The sequence below is a fragment of the Columba livia genome, chromosome 3, assembly GCF_036013475.1.
Source record: "Columba livia isolate bColLiv1 breed racing homer chromosome 3, bColLiv1.pat.W.v2, whole genome shotgun sequence".
In the NCBI taxonomy this organism is placed as follows: domain Eukaryota; kingdom Metazoa; phylum Chordata; class Aves; order Columbiformes; family Columbidae; genus Columba; species Columba livia.
Genome location: NC_088604.1, coordinates 104,452,592 through 104,479,450, shown reverse-complemented (window position 1 = coordinate 104,479,450; position 26,859 = coordinate 104,452,592). Strand labels below are relative to the sequence as shown.

General features: G+C 44.6%; 1 protein-coding gene across 18 annotated transcripts in view; it reads left to right on the top strand.

The window, feature by feature from the left end:
* The window catches only part of LOC110365093 (TOG array regulator of axonemal microtubules protein 2), a 45,948-nt gene extending 19,371 nt beyond the window's left edge, over positions 1-26,577 (top strand). For 10 of the 18 annotated variants that reach the window (XM_065058692.1, XM_065058691.1, XM_065058690.1 and 7 more), the window contains 15 exons: positions 1,461-1,595; positions 2,354-2,653; positions 3,207-3,397; positions 4,347-4,500; positions 5,460-5,615; positions 7,735-7,876; positions 9,495-9,600; positions 11,376-11,611; positions 12,786-12,944; positions 13,987-14,104; positions 15,037-15,140; positions 16,494-16,719; positions 17,912-18,128; positions 21,638-21,724; positions 23,929-26,522. In XM_065058692.1, the coding sequence (XP_064914764.1) occupies positions 1,461-1,595; positions 2,354-2,653; positions 3,207-3,397; positions 4,347-4,500; positions 5,460-5,615; positions 7,735-7,876; positions 9,495-9,600; positions 11,376-11,611; positions 12,786-12,944; positions 13,987-14,104; positions 15,037-15,140; positions 16,494-16,719; positions 17,912-18,128; positions 21,638-21,724; positions 23,929-24,173 (2,576 nt within the window). In that variant the 3' untranslated portion in view covers positions 24,174-26,522. Of the gene's footprint in view, positions 1-1,460; positions 1,596-2,353; positions 2,654-3,206; positions 3,398-4,346; positions 4,501-5,459; positions 5,616-7,734; positions 7,877-9,494; positions 9,601-11,375; positions 11,612-12,785; positions 12,945-13,986; positions 14,105-15,036; positions 15,141-16,493; positions 16,720-17,911; positions 18,129-21,637; positions 21,725-23,928 lie in introns of all 18 variants that reach the window. The other 8 variants (XM_065058688.1, XM_065058684.1, XM_065058686.1 and 5 more) reach the window with 4 other exon arrangements.
* The last annotated feature ends 282 nt before the right edge of the window (positions 26,578-26,859 follow it).

Here is a 26,859-nt window from a genome sequence, read left to right as displayed (position 1 = left end):
AATGCACTTGTAACAATAAATGGCATCTACTACTTTCATCCTGGAAGAACTTGGTCCATGTTGTTTGTCCGTCTCAACTGCGACAGCAAGTGCGCCACCAAACAGAATCATTTGAGGTTACTGTCGTGGATGACTGCCACAGTTTGCCAGAGAGCAGTGTTTAGCTCACTTAGAGTGCAGCTTAAGAGAGCGACGTCAAAGGTCACTCTGCTACCTACTGTGTGAAGGTATCAAGGAGAATCGGATGAGAGTTGTTTAGAGTGATTTATATGGGGGCAGGAGATGTGAAAGGGTAGAGGGAGGCCCTCCCGTTGAGTCATGAGTTTCAGAAAGGATCCCCTTGCTTTCTAAACTCCTTCTTGGAGAGGAGTCTAGGTGTGGCTAGATCCAAACTTAGCCCCAGACTTGGTCAACAGTTTATATCTAAGAGACACAAAGAGTAAAGGAAAACAGGCCATGGATTCTACGTGTTTATGGCCAAAGGATTATATGAGCACACGCGATTCTTTATATTGCTTGCCTAGGATTTAAAAGTTTCATCATTCTGCATCTCAACCTGCTTATGTCCCCTCATGCGATGATTCAGTCCAATAGCATTATTTGAATCTGGGGTCTTCTTGCTTCTCACTGGATTCTTTCACTGTCTTCAGACAGGCCCTTATTTTGTTTAATTGCAGACATGTTTATAGTCCATAGCCACTTTGTGCTGGCCTTGAAGGCATTATTTGGTCGGAATGAATCCTGTTTTGCTCAGCAAAGTACAAAACAGGACTTGTCTCAGGTGTCCATGATTGTCTGTATCTGCTTTTGTTTTCATTAAGTAGATACAAGGTCAGTGAATATGAGCAGAACTTTACAACATACGGTTTAAGATTTCAGCAAATTTAGCTTACTAAGTAAAGTGAGACAGACAGTATCTTAAAAATTACACAACCTTATAAATCTAAGTGATTCATTCTGTTTCAAATGCATTTACTTGAGCTAAATGATTAGTATAAAACTTAAATTTGTGCTTCTCCAGTGATCAGTGAATAGTAAAAGATCATTGCCCTACAGCCACACTTGGCTAGCAGAGAGAGCTCACTGTAGGCTCACCCAGGCTGTCATATTTATGGAATAAAGTGATTGGCTTGAAGTCAAATTGCATACAGTGGGAAAGGTCTGCTTGAGACTCCTTGCACCCACAACTTATCATTGTTCATTCTGCCATTCTACTTCCTTGTGGGTTTCCTAAAAGAAGTTCTTGGCCTGGCTACAGCTCAGGCCTTTATCTCCTTTGGAGCCTGTATCAAACTGCTGCTGGTGTGGCTGGGTGTAGGTTGAGAGCACACATCACAGTGACCATTCCAGAGGCCGGGACTGGTGTGTTAATCTTCTATGAAAAAAGTGTCTGTTTTTTTTTTTTGTCTCCATATGAAATGTTGTGAATTTGAGTCTTTTGTACTGTTCTTATTTTAAAGCTAAATACCACACCTCAATTGCTGTCTACTGTAGGAGCGTTCCCCAATTCAAACCCAGACACAAGGCTCTGCGAGGCGGAAGCATTGATTCAAACTTGCAGTTTCGTGGCAGCAGTTGGACCACTGAAGAAGGAGGTGAGGATGGAAGGGGGTTGAATGCGCAATGGTCGCCTCAGACAAATGAAAAAAATAAATAAATAAAATCAGGGAGAAAGGGTCCTTGGAGGTCAGTCCTCATGTGCTGGCTCTGGATCAGAGCAGGTGGCTGACAGGGAGCTGCAGATGATCCTGCCCTCCTTCAGTGGTGCATATGGCATCACATCTCGCTATCATTAATCCATTACGCTTTCTCCTTCATCAACAGTAGCCAAATCACTACCAGTGCCAGCCAGGACAGGGACTGTGGCCCAACTGCCATAAATCAGGCATGGTAATGAGATGCAAGGTCTGTTTCTATCCTTGCTATTAGTGTGTGGTCTTGCCATAGGTAAATTCCCAGTTCTTCCTCTGCTTGCCCATCAGATCTGACCTTGAGTATGGGATGGTGCTGTAGAAAGGCTGGCAAGATCTGCCTGCTTGCTGAGTTGTCTTTCTGCTTTTCAGAATTACCAGTAGCACTGTGTGGGTCTTTACTGGCAGTCTTCACAGAAGCCAAGGCCTGAAATGGGAATCTCTTTCCCCCTCTTACCAGTGGGGTTTTTAACCTCTCTCTCCTGGCTTGCTAGCTCAATGGTGTTCAAAGGAAGTAAACTGAAGCTAGTTTTATGTGAAATAAAAACAATGTGATCTTCTGAACTATTAAAAAAATCTGTGAATGTCTCACTTATTGGATGGGTTGATTGTAAAGGTGTGAGGTCAACTAACACACTTCTTTCTTTTTACCTGATCTGCAGCTTCTTTTCAGTCCATATTAACAATCAAGATGAAGAAGCAGCTGAGGTTCTTGAATGAGGATGGGGATGGTGATGGGAGGAAACCAAATGCCATCCCTCCCCTGGATGACTGGGCCAGTGAGGCTGATGTGCAAGACTTCAGCACTGGGCAAGGAGGTGACCACCCCCACCTTTCTCACCAAGCCTTGACCCAGGACCCCCAAGAGAGGGAGGCAAGCAGCGCTGACTCGGGTACCATCCAGATCAAAGACAAGCTGAAGACGAAGAGGATGTCTGAGGGCCTGTCAGCCTCATACAGAGGTAAGGCGGGAACCTGCCTGCTCTCCTGTGGGAAGAGGGGTCTTTTCCCAGCCTAGAAAGCTAGTGCACGTTCCCAGGGAACAGTTGTTCCCTGCATGTGCCCCCTGCAATAACCTTCCCTGTTGCTGTAGGGGTGTACAACTGTGAGGCAGGGAGAGGAGCTGGAGGGTTTTAAGGCCCTCTAAAATATTCCAGCAAAGAGGAGGAAATGTTAATTCTTACCTCTACAAAGACTATTAAATATAGCTATTAAAACCCAGGCGTTCTTTAGTAACTGGGGAAAAGAGGATGTTTACTAAAATCAAAATGGATAGGAACAGAGACAAACCCTTTTGGCAAGGGCAATCTCCATCTCTCTGTTCTTCTCTGTCAAACACAGCTGCTCACCAGAAGCCAAGGGTTGAGGCCTTTATCACACAGTAGGTTTGAGTCTGGAGGCCAACAAAGCAATGTCATTTCTGCTGCCAGTGCAATATGGTAGTACCCCATTTGTTTGGAAAGGTGGTATCTTCCTTACTGTTATCATACACAATCTATATCCGTGTCTTATCAGAGGTCCAGACTTTGGAACCCATTTTGCCTGCTCTCCAGCATCGCGTTGCTCATGATGTGAAGTCTGCCAGACGTTTGCGTGAACCTGTGGCCCCATTGCCAAGCCTCCCAACCAGACAGGCCAAGGAGACAAGCCATCGTGTGAGGCCTCGCCTTCTGAGTGTCGATGACTTCAAGATCAGCAATGAAAAGGTAAGGGCTAAGGACAGGGGTGAGCAGGCTTCCTTTTCAATGACTGTTCAGTGCTTAGCACAAAATGTCACTGAAAATCATAATCTTCCCCTCTTGTGGAGCAGATTCTATTTGGAATACATTTGACAACTACAGAGCAATTACTTGAGTATTTTCTCTGGTGCAGCAGTTACTGGTTGGGAGGCGGTGCTAAGGTTAGGCAAAAAGCATTCTCTATGTGCGGAGGCCGATTTAGAGCAGATCTGAATGGCAGGGTAAGTTACACATTAGTGAACATGTGCACAGTGCGTGCTTGGAAGCACAGAAGCAAAGATTCTAATGCTGAATGCAAGGAAGGCTGCAAAATAAAATAGAAGACCTTGCTTTGCCTTAGTTACCCTTCTTGCTGTATCTCACAGCCATCTCATTCACAGTTTTTCTATTCAATAAGACCAATGTTCCTCCAACTTGTTTTCACGTGACTCCTTTTTTGGACTCTGGGTTCTCAGAGAGCAGCTGAGTCATTCGGAAGCAAGGAAGTGAGAAGCAGCTGCAATTACTGGCCATGAATGTTAAGAAACAGCAAATTACCTCTCATTGCTGGTTATTGCAGATGGGTTTTGTTCCCCTGCCATAGCCTGTAGGAACTCAACCCCCTGCTCACGGTAAGGTGAGCTCTTAATCTGTCTTGGAGCACTGCTATGACTCTCTTGGTTCAAGCAGGGCTTCCTGACATAGATTGAGAAACAGCACCTTGGACCAGTGGAAGGTTATGGCAATGGAGTGTCACACATCACTAGCTGTAATTGTCTGCCAAGATGAGGAAAGGAAGAATTCTTCTGAAACTATTGAGATGTATATGGAGCTGCAGTAAAGAAGAGGACATGCTACCACTGTGTTCCTGATGAGGTGTTGTGTGTGGTTTGTGCATCTTTTTTCATGTGCCATGATTTATTTCCATTGCAACTAGATCCGCGTTGTCTTGTGCAAGTCAGCTCAGGAGAAAATAGACCAACAGCAAATGAGAGAGAGGAAGATTGTGCTTAGGGAGAGGGAGAAAGAGACAGAAAAGTCCTTGTGGCTCCCTGCACTGAACGTTGACCCCAGGGATGAAGCCAACAAAAGTAGGTGGTTGCAATAGTTGTGGGCCTTTTTGTTTGCTTGCTTGCTACTTACATAGTGTTGCAAATGTCTATGAAATTGGACTGGAAGGCTGTTAAACTTGCATCTGAGTGGAAGCTTAAACAGGGCTTATTTCCACTTTTCAAAGAAAAATACAGAGGCATGATGTGTCTTGCTCACAGCCCATACTGAGTCAGTCCCAGTAAATCACTTTCCCCACTTCTCCTATGAAGTCTTTCAGACTGGATAATTCTGTCTTGCAAACTACACTGGAGATTCAGACTCTCTAATTGAGAGTAGCCTCCAGGAAAGGTGAATGGGTGAGTCCAAAAGAAGGCTTTTCAACCAAGGTGCCCCTGGAATAAACAAAATCAAACTGTTTCTAATTAAAACACAAAATATCTTGCTCACATGATAGGACAGATTATCCTGCTCACCCCACTCCTTGCTGAGGAGCTCACACTACAGAGCTGTGCTGGAGCACTTAGCCAGAGCTTATGTTTTACACACATGAGCAAGCAGCGTTGCTGACTTAATTGCAGCTGACAGGCTCTGATTGTACAGCCGCACGCACTACCTTGAGCACAGCAGCAGCAAACTTAAGTGTCAGCACTCAGCCCAAGGGTGTAAGGCAAGGTTCTCTGCTCTTTTTCTTGCTATTATTTTGTGAAGTACTAGTGAGGAGTGCTGAGGTGGGAGCCTCTAGAATGTAACTTCCCTATCCAGCCTCTGAAACAAGAAAGCAAAAGAAATTAAGTACTGAGTTTTCCTCGTTTCTTACGGAAAGCATCACCACATTCTGTGATCATTGTCCCATGTTGGTGTGCCACTGTTATTCTTGGAGTTGTTTGGGATAACAAAGAGATGTTACCCAGCTTCAGCAAGACTTCTAGCCCTTTCCAAGCCCACAGCCACCCTGTTCAGAACTTTCCACTTACAAGGTCCTCTTTGGTCTCTGCAGGCTTTGGCCCACCGCCTGTCAGTGGGACAGTTCCCAGCATGAGCAATACATGCAAAGAGAGCGCTGGTACTGCCTTGAGGAAGCGGTTCAACAGGCCCTCACTTCCCAGCGTCCCTGTCATCAACAAGGACAGCAGAGTCCCACGCAAGTCCTCAGGTGAGCCTGCTCCCCTGCAGCCCCCACACCAGCACCTAGCACAAGGAGCACAAAGTGCCTCACTCCTCAAGCACAGGTAAGATCTCAGGTCCAAAGCCTGTTCAGAGGACTGAGAGCAAACCTCCTTTGGATCCACTCCAGCTCAGTGATACTGGAGCAGTTGGTGCTTACAGATCCATTGGAAAGTTGAGCTGCATAAAGTAGGGGTAAAGCCTTAAGCTCTAGCTTTTGCCAGTACTGATAGTCCAAAACACTGGTGCTGGGAAGCAGCTGTAACTGCAGGACTGAGCTCCAGTACTGTCTGGCAGGGTGTGCTCACTGTGCACATATGTGTACCACCATGATCAGTTAGCCACTCACTGTCTTGGCACTCAGCCTGTGCTGCTGTCTGGCTCTCCAGCCAGTTTTTCTACTATCGCAGCAAGGGCTGTCTCTTCATGGAAATTAGAGAAGTGATACATTCATTCTATTGCACCTAGAAGTGCTTAATGACTTGTAGCATCTCTCATCCCACCGCCTGCAATGCAAACTAGGAACAAGCAGCGCTTGTATTTCCGACTGTATTTTGGTCAGCCCACCCAAATACAGTGGTTCTCTGTAGCAGAAGACGTACATGAGAGGCTGTTGGTGCTCCCAGGCTGCTCACTCCCTGCAACAAATATGCAGCAGATAGTGAGCATACTGATTCTCAGCTCTCCTTTGTGGGTAGTGTACCTTGTGTTATGATGCTGAGCACCAAGAGTTAGGAAAAAGGGAGCTAAGAATGATATTTTGAATGCTCCTTCCTAGTGATGCTACTCCAATTTTCAAAACTGATCAGAACTAGACTGACATGGCTCTCCGTTCACCTCGAATATAGTTGTGTCTATGTACATACTTGTGCATATGTACATATGTCACTGATGTCAGTGATAGTGGTATCGGTAACATCCAAATTAGTACCCACCTGAATATTTTTGATTTTACAGTTCCTCCGTACTTCGTAGAACACGTAAGGTAGCATAAAAACACTACAGAGTCCATAGTAGTGCATAGATTCTATGTAGTATTTACACTCAGTACTTTTAGACAGCTCAGATGTTTACGTCTGCACTTTAGGAAATGAGCTTTTGCAGGCAATGCATGAAGTTTTTGACCTACAATGCTTTCGATGATAAATAGGTTTCATAACAAATGCATTTGTCATCTGACTGTTCTTATACCTGGTATATTTATCATCAAGAAACTGTGTTTGCCAACAATTTGCATCTATATTTACACATTTTTATTCTCAGTTCACATTTGGAAGGCTTTTTTTTTGTCACAACTATCAAGACTAGAAATTGCCTTTTTCCACAAGAGAAAGCTTAGGCATTGCATAGTTTGCAAACAAGTACATTTGGTGACAAATAAATTTCACCTCAGCATCTTCAAAATACAGCCAATGGGTACCTCTGAAATAGTAAATATTCCTCACGCTCGGGAAACAGTGAAATCCATAAACTCCTACTTTCCCGATGGTATGCTAAAATGCATGTGCACTTAGCTGCCTGCTGTCCAGAATAGTTGAGATAAATGGGAACAGAGGTGCTGTCAGGCTCAGCAGGTCAGGTATCACTATTCCCTGGCACTTGCTCCTTGTGGATTCGACCAAGCCCAGCAGGACTTGGTTGTTCAGGCTCGGTGCTCGCTGGGGACAGCTGGAGATGTTTCCTCAGGAAGTTACAGGGTCCCTCTGTCCCCACTGCCTCAGGTCACAGCAGATGATACAGGGAGGTTGGTGCACATCTCAGGAGCTTACTCCTGGGGTTAGCAAGTCCTGCTGAGCAGCACTGGCTCCTGGTGAGCGTAAGCCCTGCAGCACTACGAATCTGCAAGCTGGCTGTGGTACCCATACAGATGTGGGAGCTGTCTCTGTGTGTGCAATTTTCAGGTTCACACAAGGAGCTGATGCCCAACTGGCCATGAATGGGAGATGGTTGGGTGCTGGAAAAATGAGCCAGACAGCAGGGAAGCCACTGAATCAATGCCAGTTTGCTTGCATATGTAATCTTGGCTGGGGACTGGGTTGCCATCTGCTCAGTGGCAGGGTGCCTCGCCCTGGGGTACGCAGTGCTGATGTCTGACGCTCTCCTTACAGTGAACTCACTGCCGCCCATTGCTCTGGACTCCTCCAAGGCGGGAGATGAGCCAGAGTGCAGGGACGCCCAGGAAGCCAAACCCGACCCTAACCCACAGCAGGCGCTGCTCAACGCGCTCACATGGCTCAGCAGCGATGACTGGTAAGAAAGCCCCCTGTTCAGTCTTTCTCCCTCTCAGTATAAAGGTAAGTTAGAACCTTTTTCTAGTGCCTCTGAGCGCAGACAGCCCATATGTCCCAAGGGAACTACTGAAACCACTCCAAAATAATCACAATATAAAGATGTGAGAGCAGCCTTTTATTTGCCTCGGTCCATAGCAGTGCTACAGCCACAGCAGGTCCCTGCTGTTTCCTAGCTTGGCTTTTTGCTCCACGTAGCTGCAAATGAAACCTTCAGGGAAGAGAGAAAGTTGACAACAAGATGATTTGCTGGCTGAGGCCAGAAGCAGGATGGAAGTGGTCTTGAGTTTACAGATTTGGGGGCCTCAGGTGGGACTGAGTAAGGACTTATCTCTGGTCCTCCTGCGGCTAAGTTCCAGAAGCACCTATGGGGAGTTCCTATTTCCTATTTCTGAGAAATGGACTCAGATGTGGTACGGAGTTTCTCAGCCTGTCATTTCTTCTGAAAGCCCTGTGGCAGAAGACAAGTAAAAAGAAAAAAAAATCCTTCAGGAATCTTGCACTTTTAGAATTAACCTTTTTCTTCTTCATTGCTTAATATGGGCCAAAGATGTTTTTGTTGATAATCACAGTGTGTCCTGAAATTGAACACAGACAGGAGGAGACTCAGCAAATTTCAGGTGATACTGGTTGTCTCTTCTATTTCTGAGTCAGCATATGTGCACTAAGGCTCCATTCACACTGGGATAACCATGAAAAGTCTTCCATGATGCAATATCTTCCTTGTGCAATATCGCTTTGTCTCGCCCCTCTCTCCTTTCTCTTTCCCACTCCTGTTTGGTGCCCTGTGAGGTGCAGGGAGCTGCTGCAGGTGTGAAGGGTCTGGGTTACACTCAGGGACCCCAGTGGGGGTGGATGCCCAGCCCTGCCCTGCCGCCCTGGTGAACAGTGACTGTAACGTGTCTTCATGTAGCTCAGGTCCTTCACTAAGAAAGTGCTGAAAGAGGTGGGGTTTTACTACTTTTAAATAACATGTTGCTGTTGTAGGTGTTATTTTAAGTAGGGATTTTCTGGAAAATGCAGCTTTTTGGATACTCTTGCCCAGGTATGGAGTATTTTATGACATGTTGCCTTTTTTGGGGAGGGGAGGGCAAGGCTGTGGGGAACAAGACTAGATTGTAGAGTGCAAACTCAAGCTATGAAGTGGCAGTGAAGACTCTCCCTCCAGCACTGCCCTGTGGGGATGGTGAAGAGGGAAAACGCCCCAGTAACAGCCAGACGGGACTGTTTCTCAGACACAGGGTACAGGGAGCATGCAAGGAACAGAAACATGGCACAGTCTTCCAGTTTCTAGGAAGCAGTGACATAGAGACTTTGTGTGCCAGTGATTTCAGGAAGGCTGTCTTGTTTAGCACCTGCAAATTAACCCAGCCATTCTGAAACCATCTATTTGCCTTTCGGATTTATGTATGCTTTTGAACACGACCTCATCCTGTAGCAACGAGTCCACAATTTAATTAAGTGCTGTATAAGAAGCACCTCCCTGTGCTTGTCTGAGCCGACACCCTGGTAATTTCAGAGGGTGCTGCCAAGTTCTTGGGTGGTGAGAAAAGTCAATCTTTTTTGTAATTGCCTTTCAGGGAGGAGAAAGTGAAGGGACTCATCAGCATCAGATGCCTGGCTATCTCCCACTCAGAAGTCCTTCTTTCTAGACTTCATGATGTTTCCTTGGTAGTTATCAAAGAGGTAAGAATGTTACGTTCAATTGTGTCCTATGTATCTCGTACATGGAACATAGAGTTGATATGTGCTTCTTCATTTACGTGGGTGTCTGCCTTCATCACTATTTTATTTCCTGTTTTTCTAAGGGCTATGTCAACTATCTCTATGATCTGTCTGCACATATAGCTGTATTTACAGGCATGTAGGGCATCTGTGTCTCTTCTCTTTGAGGTAGGTGTCATTCTCATGCAATATACAAATGCAGAAACTGCAGGTGATTTGCCACAGCCCAAGTCTCTGCCCAAGCTGTAATTAAACACTGCAGCTTTTGCCTCCCAGCTTCCTCCCACTTCTTCCTCCTCCTCAGCAACCCGGGTGAGTGACTGCAGGTATTTATTTTCCTGTGTTTCCTGATGATGTTTTCTCCTCCTTCCTTTCTGCTTGCTTTTTGGTAATTTGCCCTTTCCACTGAACTGTTGACTCTGTGCGCCTGTGGAATTTTGCACAGCAGCAACTGGGTGCTTAGAGCAGCCTGGCTGTGGGGTGAGCAGGGCAGTCACACACAGCTTCACTGTCTCATCTCTCAGTGAACAGAGAGGTCTCATCCTAAGCTAATTAATTCCCCTGTGGCTGTATTTCCAACTTGGCACTTAGCAGCCAGTTCAGGCCACAGACTTGTACTCTTACTACATGATTGCCAAATATATTACATTTTCCTTTGCTTGCAGAAGACAGTAGGACAGCTCATTTCCATGAAAGCAACTCCTCTTGTCCAATATTTAATGACATTGGAGGCTTGAATGTCCCTTATGTTGTTGCACTCTTTAAACCCTTCTGTTTAGATATGCAGGACTCAGATTCTACCCCTGTGAGATCAGGCTTAGGATGAGAAGCCCTTTCAGGTTAGCTCATCTGATTTTTATATCACTTTTATATTCCTGAGGAAATTTCCTCCTTTCTGTTCTGCAATCATGCACAGAGACATCTTTCAGCTTTTGTTTCACTCCAGTCCCAGATTTTGCTTTCACAAGCACTTCTAGCACTTATGCGGTTTTCTTTTATTAAGAGGCACAACTAATTCTGGCAGAAAGAAGTACTGGTCTGTCCTTCAAAGTATTTTTCAACTGAAGCACGTGACTCTCAGTTATTTCTTCCTTACCCTTATGGGAGAGACTTTTGGAAGGAGGGGTCACCCAAGAACAGCCCTGAATGCTGCAAAACCCCACGCGTTGCAGCTGTAATTGTATGCGACCTCCAAAATCCTTGAATACCTAGAGTCCAACAGCTGGGGTTCTCCTGACCAGGCAGAGCAGCAGATGGACTCCAAGTCCATGCTGCATATTAGCCTGATTGTAGACTTGAGCCTGTATTTTCAGTTTCCTCGTTGAGTGCTCAAACTGCCAGTGCTACGATTTTGGACAGGAGGAAAGTACTACTTTTCCTCTGTCTTGTCTTTATGAATTGTGCCTTTATAGTTTAAAAACAGCCATTGACTTTTTTTTTTATAAGTCCTAAAATCAAAGCAGTGCACATTATTGGTTGAGTAGCACCCTTAGTTCTAGATTAAACAACATTTTAAATCTTTCAGTCTCATTAAAATTATATAAGTGGGCCTGAGGCCAGAGAAGAAGTTGGCGTCAGAGTAAGTGTGCTCCTGTGCTTGTGGTCTTCTGCTCTCACCGTGCTCTTATGTTTCATCTGGACACGGTGAGAAGTCATGTTGTTTCATGGGACTTTCATCTGGTGAAATGATTTTCTCTACAGGGTGGTTCTTATGTTTCCCCTCATGACTTCCCCAGGTGAACAATCTCCGCTCAAAGGTGTGTTGCTGTGCAATCAACACTCTTGGAGTGCTCTTCGGGACCATGAAGAAGGACATGGACCACGAAGTGGATGAGATTGCTCGGGTCTTGCTGTGGAAGATGGGGGACTCCAGCGACTTCATTCAGACAGCAGCCAATCAGTCCCTGGGGCTCATGGTGGGGAGTGTGACTCCTGCACGAGCAATGGCTGCTCTCATGGCCAGTGGAGTCCAGTACGTCGTTCTTTTCTTAGTGCTGTCCTTCACCTTGAATTGTGTCAGTAGGAGGAAGGGATGGGAGGCAGAAGGGAATGGATGGGAGGGAAGGGTCCTTTCTCCTGCATCTTCTGTGAACTCGGTGATTAGATTCTCTGATCATAATCCTCTCTCCCTTCCTCTTGCATTTGCTTCTGCCCTACTGCAGCCTATTTGTTCTCACAATATGTCAATGCTGGTGAGACATGGTGAATGATGGGGAAGCAAAAGTTCCTGCAACGCGTGGTGATATTGCCTTGTGGCTTTGCGGGAAGAGGGACAATAGCAATTCTAGCAGTGAGCGCCTTTTGGTATTTCACAACGCTAACCACAGAGGCACTGAGAAAAGCCATGCATCATCATTATGCCATTAACTTGAGAAATAAGGAGGCTAATTGCTAACACATGGAGCACACTGGGGAGAACATGCTGGGTGCGGCTCAGCAGGCGCAGCTCCTACTAAGGGGGCTCTGTCTGACTGTCATGTCCTTGAGATCTCTACTTTCTATTCAAATTGATGTTGCAAGTCAGCCTTGAGATAGTGAGCAGCTTTATAGGTGCCTCCACAGGCTGACTCCCATGGGATAACTGAAGCAAATGCTGCCTTAAATCATAGAATCACAGAGTAGCAGATTGGAAGGGACCACCTGGACCATCTGGTCCAACCTTTCTTGGCAGACGTGCAGTCTAGACAAGGTGGCTCAGCACCCTGTCCAGCTGAAGCTCACTTCCCTGGGGAGATTATTCCAATGACTGATTGTTCTCATTGTGAAAAATTTCCCTCTGCAGATTTGGAGATAAACAGGTGGAATAACCCCCAGGACTGCTGCAGTTCTGTTTGTGTAGCGGAGCCCTCTGATGAGTCAGCAAGAATTGTCTTTCATTTCCCTCTTTCCCAGACTAAATTTCAGGAAAGAAATTGAGTATCAAATAGTCCAGGGAGGTAGAATTCCTTCCGCTTACTTGCAGGTAGCCTCTCTGTACAGTGCCAATTTTGTGTTTATCTGAGGACAAATCATCTACAGGTGGCTAAAATGGCAGTAAGAACTTGTGTGTCCTTTCCCCAGCAATGACAGGGACCATGCTGTGACCGAGGCCTGTGCTTCTGGCCCTCTTTTTCCCCCTGCCCCAGTCTTTGTTTCCTTGTTTGCAGACACCGCAATGTCCTGGTGCGCAAGACTGCGGCCGAACACCTACTGACTGCGATGGAGCGAATTGGAGCCAAGAAGCTCCTCTCAGGCATACCTACCAGTACTGAGGTGCTGGTGTGCATGCTGGTGAATCTTGCTCTGGACTGTCATCAGAACACAAGGTGATGATCTTCATTTCACCTCCTAAAATGTGAAAACTGTTTGATGTCTGGCTATAAATGATAAAACCACAAAAGAGCGGAAGGTAAAATTTAAAGTTACTTCACAGTGTGGATAACGTCTGGGGAGATGACTGTACTGGGTAAGATGAGGTTGTCCAGCAAGAGCATTGACAAATTCCTGTGACTTGAATGATTCTTTATTCAGATCAGCTGAGCTCAGATTAGTCAGTCAAACAATTCTGTTTCGTCTTATGTGTGCAATGCAAAGCTGAAGCATTGGCCACTGTTCGTCACTGAATGGTCCCAAACATCTGTTTCTGGGAAGTATTAAGACTGTCCTAGAAAAAATCCAGCTGTTTTCAAGCGATGTACTCAGTCTTTCTAAATCCCTTCTGCAGATTTAATTGCCTATTGTAGTCCCAAATTTTTCTTCCCAGTCATTGTATAATGTTGTTGTCTGTGGCTGAATGACCTCCAAATTCCCTCTTCACAGTAGCTGAAGTTTCATAGTAGCAAAACCAAAACAACTAACCAAAAACCAAACCATTAGTCTGATTATTAATTAAATTCCAATTAATAGATGCGAAGAACACATGATCAATTAGCTCCCTGTGTGCATACATGTAGTATAGAATAATAAATAGTAAGCATGAGGTCATCTGTCCTAGCTTCTCTGTCAGTTAAGGGGAAGTAAATTATTGTGCGATGGCAGCAAGACACTGCAAATAAGCCATGACATGCAAGCAGGAGGTGGTCTTCACTTGTCCCACGGGATCTTTCGCTTCCACAGAAGCATACCCTCAGTTTCAGAGCGAAATAGTATTTTCCTGTTACCCCACGTTCTCCTCTTGTGTTCAGCTGGTAGCATTGTGCAGTGGCAGTAAGAGGAGGTAAATCTCTTTGCTGAAGAGGTAATACCTCCTCATGCAGGTATTACACATGCTGAGTTTAAAATACCAGTTTATTAATGCTTTTCCTCCGTTTATTCACAAGGAGAAAAGACAGTAGTAGTCTGTATTAATTTCTCTTTTTCCTATGTTAGATGTTATGGACGGAAGATGCTGAATTTATTGATGAATCATCCAAAATTTGATAGTTATTTGAAAAAGTCTGTCCCCTCACGTGACTTGGAAGCTGTTATGGCAATGATTAAACAGAAAGTAAGTGCTTGGCAGGAGAAATGTCTTCTTTATGCTGGTACTGAGATTGCTAATATGAGATTAAATATACCTAATCCTTCTTTACCTCATTCTTCTTCTGCTGAATCATTTTGCTCCTGGGAATGAGCTGTTGATCCTTAGCCTTTTTATCTTCAGACAGTGAATGAACTAGTATAGTTAGAAAGAAAGTGGGTGTATTTTGAATATCAGCCACAAACAGGAAAGGAAAGTAGGAGAAAATGGTTTTACCATCAAGCATTAAAAAGCCCAATGCTACTCCCCACACCCCCCAATAAAGCAAGGAAGTGAGAATAGTGCTGCTGAAGGTAGTGGAGTCTTTGCAACAGATGAAGTATTAGTGCCAAAAAAAATTCCAAATACACAAAAGATGCACAAGGCAATCATAATTAGTACACATATTGTGTGTATTCTGGGAACACTGCCCTGCTGTCATGCTCTCTGAAGCTGGAAGAAGCTTCATGAATTCAGCATCCCATGGAAAATCATCCCTGTTTGTTTCATTCCTTTCCATTTAAGTTCTAGACAGGAATGTGCCTTTGTGTGGGGATAGGGAGAATGAGTGTAAACCAAATAAACTCCCAACACAATGGGCCACCCTCCAGAAAGTCCAAATGTTTCCCACCAGTTTTTTTCCTTACCAGTTTGCATTATTCCCATTTGCGCACAAGACTAATGAATTCTGAATTTTATATTGCTGCCCATTATGGTAGCACCTATAACCTACCTTATGTTATTGAAAACAAATAGTAGACATCACTGGATCTCTGGCCCATCTCCCTCTCTAAGTTAGGAAATGTTTTCCTAAGCCTTTCTTGGTAGCAGTGACCCTTCCTGGTTATATTTTGTGTTTTAAACAAGTAATTTCCTCTTTTATCTTCTATAGATTCATGGTTTTTTATGTATTTGTGTAGGGGACAGAAGGCCATCAATGTGAACCTCCATCTGCCAAGGAGCACAAGAAGTCTAAGAAGAATGGCTTGATGATGCCCCAGGACAACTTGCCTTCTAATGGAGGGTACTGAGCACTTCTGTTATATCTGACAAAGCACATGGCAAGCTTTGCATGTCTCTTCCTCAAAAAAATCTTTCTGGTGGAGACAAGGTGTACCAGAGATTGTTTCCTTGCCCCACAAATATTCTGTGATCAAAAATGTCTGCTTCTGCATTAGGCTGAACACAACTTCTCTGGAGGGTTTTCCACAAAAATTGAGAGAGAGGAAGAGACACCCACCAGCTTTAGTTCAGAAAATCCAGTGCGGTGGCGAGGACAGTGTTGTGGAGGCTGCGAGAGGGGCATTTCTCTGCTGTTTGGTTTGGGACAAGTAATTTCAATCAGGGTATTCCTATCTCAGTGGAGTCCTTTTGAGATGGGTGGTTTGATGAGAAGTCCCATTCTAGAACCAAGATGCCATTCCCAAAAATAGCACTTCCTATGCATTTTGTTTGGCCTGGCTGAGTCATTGCTTTCTGACTCACAAACAGTACTGGCAGTTCTGGTCAATAGACATACCAGTGTGGACTCTGTAGCTATTCATGTCATTGAGACCCATTATTGGTTGGTTGATGGACAGCATGTTTTTTTCCCTTGTGCCTCAGTCAGCACTCAAGATAGGAATTTGGTCCTTGCTGTCTCCCCATGCCAGCGAGAGAGCTACTTGTACCTGCTCTTCTCTGATAACAGAGTGGATTTATTTAGCTCTGTTGTGCTCAGCAGTGGCAGGAAGATGACCACACACCTCAGTAGTGGGGTTAGGAGCTGCTCGTGCCCATGGCAGAGAGAGGCTGATCCAAGAGAATTGTTCCCATTGGGTTTGTCAAGCTGTGGATCCAGGCACTAAGGAATCAATAATGTAAGCGCAGTAGCGGGATGGCTGGCTTCAGTTTTTGCCTTGTTACTGATCCTCTGGATCCCTTCAGCTTTGCCCCATGATCTGGCTGGGTAGGATTCATCTGTTCAGATGCATCTGAGCTATTTATCCAGATTCCCATATCTGTTGTAGAGGCACTTCTCCAGGACAATTAATTTCCTTATAATACAGACACCTGCCATAAGATGAGGCATTTAAACTTTGTAGTGCCTACTTTTCCCCACATAGGGATGCTGGATGAGTACCTGGGAAGACACCTGAAGATAAATGAGATGCATCCCATCCTTGGTGCCTTGGTGTTCCCGAGTAAGCACTAGTGATAATGTTAAGTCCAGATTGTCTCCTGTAATGATTGTAATGAGATCAAAGCTGCTTTTCAGATAAAGACCTAGCTGAAATCACATCATTAGGAAGTCTTCTCAAGTTACATTCCTCACAATTAGCTGAAGGGAGATATTATCACCAAAAGGTCTAACTTTGTTTTTATTTTCCATTTTAAGGTCTGTCTCTGATGTACCCATGCCACCCTCTCAGACAGCCCGTCAGAAGGCCCGTCAGACAGTCCGTCAGACAGCCCGTCGCCCATCACAGGAAGAGACTGAACAGCGCCAGGAGCTTTGCAAGCTCCTGACAGCTGAGGACTTTCAGACAAGAATGGAGGGAGTGATGCTCCTCCTAGATCACTGCAAAAACAACCCCCAGCTAATCTCCACTAACATTTCCCAGGTAGGTAGGGCATCTCCATCGCTCCTTTCCTGTTAGGTCCCTTCCCAAGCCTGTACCAATGAAGTTAAAACAGTGTGTCTCACGTTACATACTAGCTGTCGGGGACAGGCTGGTCTCTTCTCACCCCGAATAATTTCATTCAACTCCAGGCATCAGGAAAGTAATTTCAGTCCAAATGTATTTCTCTGGCAGGCATCTGTTGGTGCTGTTCATGAGACAGAATTTCCTGTTGCTGTAGCTTTTGCTGTATCTTACTACCAGTTAGGTTAAAATAAAGGAAATACAGTCACTGAAAGGCTGGAAATTATTCTCTAGAAGAGAAATGGGTTGGGGTGGAGGAGAAGTATCAGGCTGTGTTGATTAAAAAAAAATAAAAATTAAAGGATACTCCTGTAAACTTTCTCTTCTATTGCAGACACAACTCTGCCTATTTACTTCTATCCTCATCCCGTTCCTGATTGGGACCATTCTCACCCTTCCTGTGGGTCCTTTTTTCTCTTTGGAAAGAGGAAACAATGGCTAGAGATAGATCTCTTCCTTTTCCTCCCAGCAGCCGGGTTTTTTTTCCCCTTTTCCAGCAAATGGTGCCTGATAATGTGGCTGCCAAGGGACTGAACCTGCTCTAATGAGAACTACACAACACATTAAACTTCAGAAGTCTACCTGTTAGCTAGACAAATGGTCTGGATACTGAAGAGTTCATCAGAGCCCTGCACTCCTCCAGATGCAGGTTCTGAGACAGATAAAAACAAAACTTGGGTCCCATCCAGCCACAGTTTTGGCAAAATCAACACTGCCCTCAGTGCTTGAGGCAACTTTATGGAAAAATGGGTATCATAAATACCTGTTTTCATACCTCTGCACCAAAGATATTGCATTATTAAAATGGGAATAATTTAATGATTTATAGCAATAATTTATGTAAATGATAATGTAAATAATGTAAAGAGAAACACCATATGAACTGTCCTGTCCCCACTCAAACCTCTTAATAAAATATGAAAATCTTTCCAACCACCATTAGGTGCAACCACTGCAGTGAGTAGCCCATAGGAAAACAGTGAAATTGTGCTAGTGAGTGCTGACCTAACAGAAAACATCACGTTCTACATTTCTGGGTTCTTGTTTCTACATCTCTCCTTGAAACAAAGCCATTTTAATCCAGATTTCATGTCCTTTGTTTTCTTAACAGATTTTTGACGTTTTTGTCCTGAGACTTCAGGATTGCAACAAGAAAGTGAACCAGCGGGCACTGGAGGCACTGGCTTCAATGACAGCCATACTCGGAGATGCCTTGTACCCAGTCCTGACCTCTCTGGTAGTAGCAGTCACTGAGAACCTGAACTCAAAGCACTTGGGGATTTATGCTGCAGCTGTGAATGTGCTGAAAGCATGCATAGATCACCTAGGTAAGGCTGACCTCTGACACTGACTCTCCCCAGCTGCGGCTCCTCCATCTCAGAGCCAAGTGAGCACTAAGGCTGTGGGTGGCTGTTGTTGTCTGTGGGAACATCCAGCTGCTGCAAGATGTGTATGAAGTCCTGCCTGTGTTCTTTTTATCCCAATCGGTTGTATCATGTTGGGATGTGTAGCTGAATGGACGCTGCTCATCACCTGGGTCATAGGTCTGATTATTACAGAGAGGACATTCCAGGGATTATTTTAAGTTCCCACTATAAGAGCATGAGGGAAGTGACTAGCACCTGTCATGACTGGTTTTCCCCTGTTTTTCCTGGGAAACTGCATGCATACGGTTTTTATTGAATTGGATTTCTAATATGTGCACTCTGTTAAGTTTACAACCACTAAAACAAGATGAAAGGAATGTGCTTTTTCCTTGAAACACATAGGGGGAAGTGTGGTGGAGACTCTTTGCTCTTGCTGGGCTTCTTTCCCACTTCTTTAGAATAAACAAGTATAAATCGAGCTGTAAATGATGGCTTGTTCCAAACGTTGTTCTGCATGGGATAAGATTGCTATAGCCAATAACTACATAGCCAAGGTCTGCTGTAAATTCCCTTGCCACACAGATTTATGTCAGCTGTGAAAATGCAGCACTGGGTGAACATGCCTGAAAAATTTAGTGTTGAAGAGGCAGGTGTTAAAGTGGAATTAACAACTTGTCCACATCAGCTGCTTTGCAAACTCAGTGAATCTGCTGACCTGCTGCCTTTCTGTATTCCAAGTATTGGGTTGTTCCTGATCATGAAGCGGGAGAGAAGGGTGAGACCTTTACTGCTCTTGGCCCTTACCCATTTTTTTGTGGTGCCTGGGAGAAGGTTTGGGAAAAGTTGCAGAATCCTGCTAACAGAGGATGTGGCAAATAGATCCCTTCAGGGTTTTGTGTGAAGCTTTCCGTCATTCCCCTCTCACCAATTCTGAGTGGTCACTGTAAATTTTCCACGCTGGCAGATGCCAGAACAGGAGCAAGGTGCATCTGTCTCTTACCACACTGGCTTTACCCAGAGACAGGTTCTCAAGCAAACAAGGTGGGATATATTTTTTTGTTCTGCTCATTTTTGTGGACATTTGTAAAAGTTCAAACAGGTAACTGAATCACAGATATTTCAAAATTCAAGACCCTAGGGCTTTACTGGGGGAAGGAAGGCTCTACTGGAAAAATGCATGAGCAAAACCGTACCATATGCTGTAAAGTGGCAAAAACACCCCAGAACGCTAAAGGATTGTTCAGTGCTCCTAGCAAAGAGTAAGAGAGCACAACCTCTTGCCCCATTGCTCCTGTGAGTTTAATAGCTAAGAGCCCAGCTATTGCACCGAGGCTCTGTGTTGACATGCCTCAGATTCTGAGCTTTAGGTGAGACTTCCTCATCTGCCACCTTTAATGATCCATGCAAAAGTGCAAGCTGGTTAGAAAATTGTTTGATCACTTGATGTGAAACAAAAAAACCCCAAATGACATACAAACAAAGAACATAAAACACCCCCCCCATCTGTTAGACCAAAATCCTACCTAAAACCAAACTAATTTGCTTCCCAATAATGCCTGAATCATTTGTTTACCTTAACCCTGGCATTGGCTTGGATGTCTCCAGCTGAAGGCCACACACATTCATTAGCTGTGACTTGGGACCATAATCCCACTCAAGGGAGCCACCTTGTAGGTGGAGGTGAATCAGCAAATCAAGCTCAACTGCAATGGGACCAAGACATCTTGCTGTCTCCTCTGACATCTGTCCTGCCATGTCCTCTGTCATGAAAGAAATGCCCTTCAGATGGCCACTGCCTGACACCAGGGCATGGAGTCAGACCAGCAGCCCCAGATGGTTCCCAGAGGAACCACCACTCTGTGAGAGGGGAGGGGGAATTTCCCTGTAGTTGTCAACATAGCAAAGAGGGGAACACAGTGAAAATGAAAGTGCAGAGAAGCAGATTGCTCTGCTCAATACAGCAGCTGCGGGGCTGCCTGTCCTGTGGCCAGCAGGTTTAGCTGATATGTAGTACAGGGAGTTAAAGCTGGGTTAGTAAGAACCAGACTGCCTGCTGCCTTGTTTTCTCTAATAGCTATTAAAAGCTCCTCTGTCTTTAGGTCTCTCAAGGCGGCAAAAGTAATTGCTGGGTGAATTTGTTATTTACTTGAGCTTTAATGTTTCAAAATGTACAGGGCATTTGAAACTCTTAAACTGAAAGGTGAATAGTGCTGACATACTCGGCTTCCTACAAAAACGAGAAAACAAGCAGTTCCCCCTCACCCATCCCAAACCCAAGTGTTCCCCTGAAAATCTGTGTAGATACCAGTATTAATGACTAATTAACATTTCGTGCTTCCACAAGACCTCCAGATCTCAGAGTGTTTTGGTTTTCTTTCAAAGCAGCAGCTGTACGGTAACTCCCTGGGGAGGAAGAGCAAACGTGAAACAGCATCTGCCAGTACTGCAAGAGGGTGGGACAAAACATGAAGTGTCTGTTTGAGGAGATGAATGAGAAGAGTGTAATTACGAAAGCAGAAGCTTAGTTAGCGTGGCAGGATGAATTCATTACTGCACACTCACAAGGAGATTGTTAGGGACTACCTTTTTATATCTCATGCAAAACGGAGCACTTAATAGCACAGTACTACTTAAAACCACTTTGGGATTTGACTCTATAGTGGTTCACAAAGAAGCAGGTTGCCTACTCTATCTATTGGTGCCACTCCTGGTGACACTGCGAGGTATCGTAGTGCATCCCACATACACTCTGCCTCCAAGAAAAGCTTTGCTTGGCTTATCAAAGCAGTGAGACTGGAGGCTTGCAGACCAATCCAGGCAGCAGTTTATTAATTAAAACAAGACCTCAAATCCACAACAGGCAGCACAGGAGATGTTAAAATATATATGGCAGTCAAGTTTCGGGAAATCAGGTTGTTTTTCAGTCTCTCTACCAAGATCCGATTCCAGAGATGTTACGAGAGCACCCGAGAGCAGATGGTGTTGGCAATGAGCAGCAATTATCTCTTGTAAGAGTAACTTGGAGTGTTGTCCATAGATCCTAACAGGTAGCTTGAAGATTTAATACCAGCTTGTCCTTAAAGTGTGAATGGATACGTGGACTTTTGAGCCTTCTCACCCTTTTCCTTAGACAAGGGAGGAGGTCACTTCTGCAAAGCTCTAGGATGCAAAACATTTTCATTGCTTACATGTGATTTAAATTTTGAGGGCCCTGATGTGGAAGTTTTAACACAGCTCCTTGTACAGCAGTTAACTTTGGATTTACAAATGCGAAATGAGAACTTTTCTTTTTGAATTTAAAATACTCCCAAGTAATCTGAAGGAAAGAAGTAAAGGACTCAGAAACTGGCATAAATTTCCTTCATTTTACAAAATGCAGTTACCTCTGCCTTTTCCCCTCCTTCCCTTTTTAACTATTTTGTTTCTTATAACCTCGGAAGAGTGAGCAGAAATAAAGGTTTCTCTTTCAGATAACACATTGCTGCTGCAAATCTTGGCCAGCCGAGTGCATTACCTCAGCGGCAAAGCTCTGCTGGATGTCATAGAATGTCTCTCAGGTATTGCCTTCTTCAGCTAATCTCCGCTTCTTGTCAAGCCTTCAGAGGGAATATTTAAAGGGAATGCCTCAGAATAGACAGTGCAGTTGCTTATCAAACACCAGAAGGTCCTGAGCTTGTTCCTCCTGCAAAATACTTGTTCTTGGTGTATTTGGCAGGGGTTCGCCTGGCCTCTGCAGAGGCTTGCAGTGTGTGAGAGGAGAACAGCGCTTGGGCTCCAGCGCTGAGCTCTCACTGAGGCATCTCAGGACCCGCCTCCAGGAAAGAGGAGGCCTAAAAATACCCTGGCTGACTCCTCTCTTTGAAGGACAGTACAGTAAAGGTCATGCAGGTCTGTAAGAGGTCCCTGTTCTACAGCGAACCACCACCCTTTAGAAAAAAAATTGTGGCAACTGGTATTTGTGAGGATCAGTTTGTTTTGTTGTCATAGGATTCTTGTTGTCCTGTTGGAAACAGAGCCTGGGGGGTCACATATTACAGGCAAGGACTTTGTGCAAGGCAGGATTTGGGGGCAGAAGGAGGCAGTTCAGCCCAACCCACTGAGGCTCCCTGCCTGTATTGCAGGTATCATATGGACTCATTTCAGGATGTACAAACAGTCTACTGCATCAGCAGTGTGCAACACACTGGAAGTACAGCTGATAATTGATTTATAATAGTAGCTTGCTCTGTCCAGCAATAACCAAGGAATGGAAAAAATTATAATCTCAATATATACTAGAGTATTTATAGCCCGGCTTTAATTAGGACTAAATCCACTTCTAATTATGCCAGCATCTTTTAATCCAAGGTTTAATACACTTTGCTTCTTCGTTATGAATCTCAAAAGGGCATGTTTAGCCATAACAAATATAAAAGGGCCTTTAAAGATGATTTGAATAGAGTAAATCTCTGTAAACCCCAAATTTACTTTTACAGTTATTTTAATCTCTTTTTCAAATACAGCATTTGAACATAAATTGGAACTGCTTTAAAGAGCGCAGATGTTCTCTCTGGGATTCAGTGGGAACAGACAGCTCTTTCTGTTCTGAAGCTCCATAGTGACCACTATGTTTAACAGCATTTAAACACAAATTGACTCCTATTTTAAAATAGGTACCCTTTTCCTGCTTACCAGAGTTGGTTTTAGGTACTGTCAGGAGCTGTTTAAATGTTGATGACTGATGCTAGATTAACAGCATAGAGGAAATGAAAGTCCTTCCACTACAGAATAATAAATAGTTACTGCATAACATTTCTACTGAACAGAAGATAACAAAGCTCTCTTCAGACCATTTCAGATTTTGATCTCTCAGCAAAATCTGCCATGCAAAGAGCCTATTGGTAGTAAATTTTTGTTTGTATTTAATGGAGCTCAGTTCAGAAAGTGAGCTGAGAACAGACTTCAGAGAGAATGTGCAGAATGTGTTCATTATCAGGCCCCCGTGTGAGATTTTTCTCAGTTCCCCTATTTTAGGGAATGTTGTGAGGGCCATTGCCATTAAACTCGTGAGATGCTCAAATGCCATGGCAATGGGGTTTGAGTAATTACCTAAGACATCCTGAAGTTTGAAACAGCTGTTCATTAGAAGCCACTAAGTATGAGGGGAAAAAACCTCAGATGGGACCCTTCTGTCACAGACCTCAGTCAGTCACTGATGTTTTTAAGAGAACTGTCAGGCAGCACACGTCTTTCGTGGGCTGAAGTTTTGAAGTGTGGGGTCATACTGCCGTTTGCTGTGTGCCACTGAGCAAAAGGAACTGCCACACGGGACTTCTGTCATTTCTCGTCAAAGGTCACAAAAAAAGTAATCATCCTTTTGTTAGAAACCTTTCAATTACCTCTCTGAGCTGCATTTCAAAATCTTCAGCAGCTGGTTTAGACAAATTCTTAATGGAAATAAACAGAGATTTGACATTTTTGGCATTTGTAATGCAGAAGCAGATAGTGAAATTATTTACAAAAGGTGTATGATTCACTTTGATACGTCTATCACGGATACGAAGCCTCTGATTTGGAGAGATGAAGGTCCTCAGAGGTTGGTTATGCTGTTCAGTGGATGATCAGCCACTGTTGCCTGTTTCTGGATCATTGGGCCCTTTGTGCTTGCTGATATTAGCCGGAAAAGCCTTCCAAGAGCCAAAACTTGTAGGTACTTGTAGGTACAAGGAACGTACTTGTTTACATTACGGCTGTTAATCTATTTGTCTCTCTCACCTGGCAGTGCTTGTGGCCACTGTTTATCCCCGGAAACCTCAAACCGTCCACCGCCATGTCCTGCCCGCGCTCTGGTTCTTTTTGGGAAACAAGGCCCTGCCTGTCCGAAGCGGCGGTGTCAGGGCTGTGCTCACCAAGCTTGCAAAGAGCCTTGACGAAGTGATGGGCCCCGGCCTGAAGGAGTACGCCACCAGCCAGCCTCAGCATGTGACAAGAAGCCTCTGGGACCTCTTGAACCTTGTGAAGGCTTGATGTGCTCCAGGAAACAGACGCAGGGGTGTGGAGTGAGCGGGACAGCTGGAGGCAAAGGTGGATGTGGTGGTGGCATTCGTTTTATTCTGTGTGCTTGAAGAAGAGGATTTACCCAATAGAGTTTATAGTTACAGATTTACTTAGTATATTTTGATGCAGGTTTACAAAAAAAAACAAAAAAACCCTTAAAAAAATAGAATATCTTTAAATAACTTAAAAAAAATAAAAATATTTTAAAAAATTAAGTTATTTAAAAATAAAAAATATTTTTAAAAAGTGTTTTCCTAAAGTTTTATATCTTGACCTCGTGTTCCCTAAGAAGTTTGCATGGATACCAAAAACATAAAACCTGTGTGTAAATGCAATTTGAACTGTAAAAAGGAAAATAATATATTTATACACATAGAAAGTAAGAGATGTGCACATACATATATTTTTACTTACAAAGTAAGAGATGGGCTTTGGAGGCATTAGCGCTACAGGAACAGATGGTTTGATTTGGGAAGCATAGAATGAGAAGCCAGGACCTGCCTGCCCAGAAGGTACGTGGTGGGGTTATGGGAGGATGTGCAGCTCACTGTATGTGCCAGTGTACGCAGTGGGGGCCGAGCTGCCAGGCAGCCCCTTCACAAGTCTCTGGCAGCTGCTGGTGCAATGGCCTGAGATGTCCAGGTCAGGCTCACAGCCCCAGTCCCATGACAGCAGGAACCTCACCAGCTGCACTGAAATTTTCTTCCCGATTCAGGGGATGCGTCCTGCCTGTGGTCCCCTGTGCGCCACAAGCAATGGACTGATGTGGCGAGGTGACGGGTGCCATCCGACTGCCACCCAGCACCCTGGGGCACCCCTGGGGAGGGGCAGGAGAGCGGCTTGGGGCAGGGGGCTGTGACGCCTTGCACATGGGGTGCTGGGTGGGCAGTGAGTGGGCTGAGGGTATCCTACAGGAGCTGGGCAGAGGTAAGCTGTGGGCAGGCATTGTGGGACAAGGCGTATTTTTTAAACTATATAGATTTTTCTAAATGCCTTTCCGTCTTTTGAGACGTGAAGGATTTGCCTTCTATGCAGACCAGTGAAGCACTTCTGAACCTGAGATTCAGGAAAGAGTGAGGAGGGGATGTGCCAGTCCTTCACCATATACAGATTTGGAAGCACAAGGGGGAGGAGTGATGAGAGAAGAGGGGAAGGGCTGAAAGCAGCAGATGTTGGTGCATCTGTGTAGTCAGACATGAAAACAAAGCAGCCTGATCTACGTTCATATGATCTTCCATATACTGTCAGGGTTTTGAAAGAAAGAAGTTGTTTTGGGGAGAAGAAAAAACAGGAAAATAACAGCATGGGCCCATGGAAGGTTAAAAGCACCTTGATAGGTTCTTGACAGGTACAAGGACCTTGTAGGAAGCTGGGAGGTCAAAGAATACTCCAGGGAGATCTGACCATTCCAGGAGTTTTACGGCCTTATGTTTATGTGCTGCATTGTTCGGTATGTCTAAAGCTATGCAGGACTCTAACTTGCCAGATAAAATGGTTGCACTGTGCCACCTCTTAAGGAATCGTTTTAGTACAGTATTAAAGTGGCAAAACTATTTAGTAGACTCTTCCAAAATGTTTTGTGCTGCTGTTTTGTTTTTGAACTCCCAACTCTTGGTGGCAGGGAGCACTCAGGAACTCATCTCTATGAAGTCTTGCCATGCGATCTAGGCCAGGGACCTGGCTCTGAAGCACCAGTGTTTCTGCAGATCCTGCAGTGGAAGCCACAGACCTTGCAGATCTCATATATAAGTGGAACCTCTTGTGTTCCAGCTGGTACCCATTGCTCCTTGTTGTTTAAATTGCAGATCTGGAACTATGGCACTTCATTAAGCACCTGCAGTTTGCTACTGCCCGAGATCTATTTCAACAGGCTGCTTTTCTGCCTTTTCTTTTTAATTAAGCAGTTGGCATTTCTAGGGGGCCTCCTGGTTTTGCTTCCTCTACCTCAAACGTGATTCTTGCTGTTTTCCTCCTCTGCAGATCTCTCCCTCTGGAGCCCCATCAGTGCTCCCTGCACAGGCTGCTTTTGCTGGGTCCTTTAGTTTTACTTTCTCTTTGGCTATGCTTGGGCGCTTGGGAACGTGGGGGGAACCTTCTGCACTTGGGGGGAAAAAAGCTTTTGTGCGCATGATATGAGGCCTCTAGAGCGTGTTTTCATGCATTTAGTTGTAGCACTTGCAAAGTCGGTTTGAAACGTAACCCATGTAACTGGTTTCTTAACTCTGTTGGCCTTGAGTGGTGCTTTCACGCATACTGCTCCCCACAGTTGGTGAGAATAAAGCATTGCCTGCCAGTACCTATTCTGTCTAGGTGTTTCATTGTTTTAACTCCCCAGCTGAGGCAGTCTCCCTGTAAGAGGAGCAGTCCTACAACAGTGAGATCAAATTTAGCTGACAATGTCTGGTGACAAGCAGAGGGTTTAATGGGTGAAGGTTAATTCAGCTCAGATGAGCTCTCCTGCCACAGGTTTGCACAGGGGCACATCTCAGAAGCCATTAAGAAGCTACTAAGGTTTTTGGATGGCACAAACAAAAGGCAAAGCAGTGTTGGACCTTCCTCCAGCACTGATAAGAATTTAAATATTTAACTTTTCAAACTTATTTTTATTATAATTTTATTATAGAAGTCTCACCAGAGAGGAGACTGCAAGCTGCAA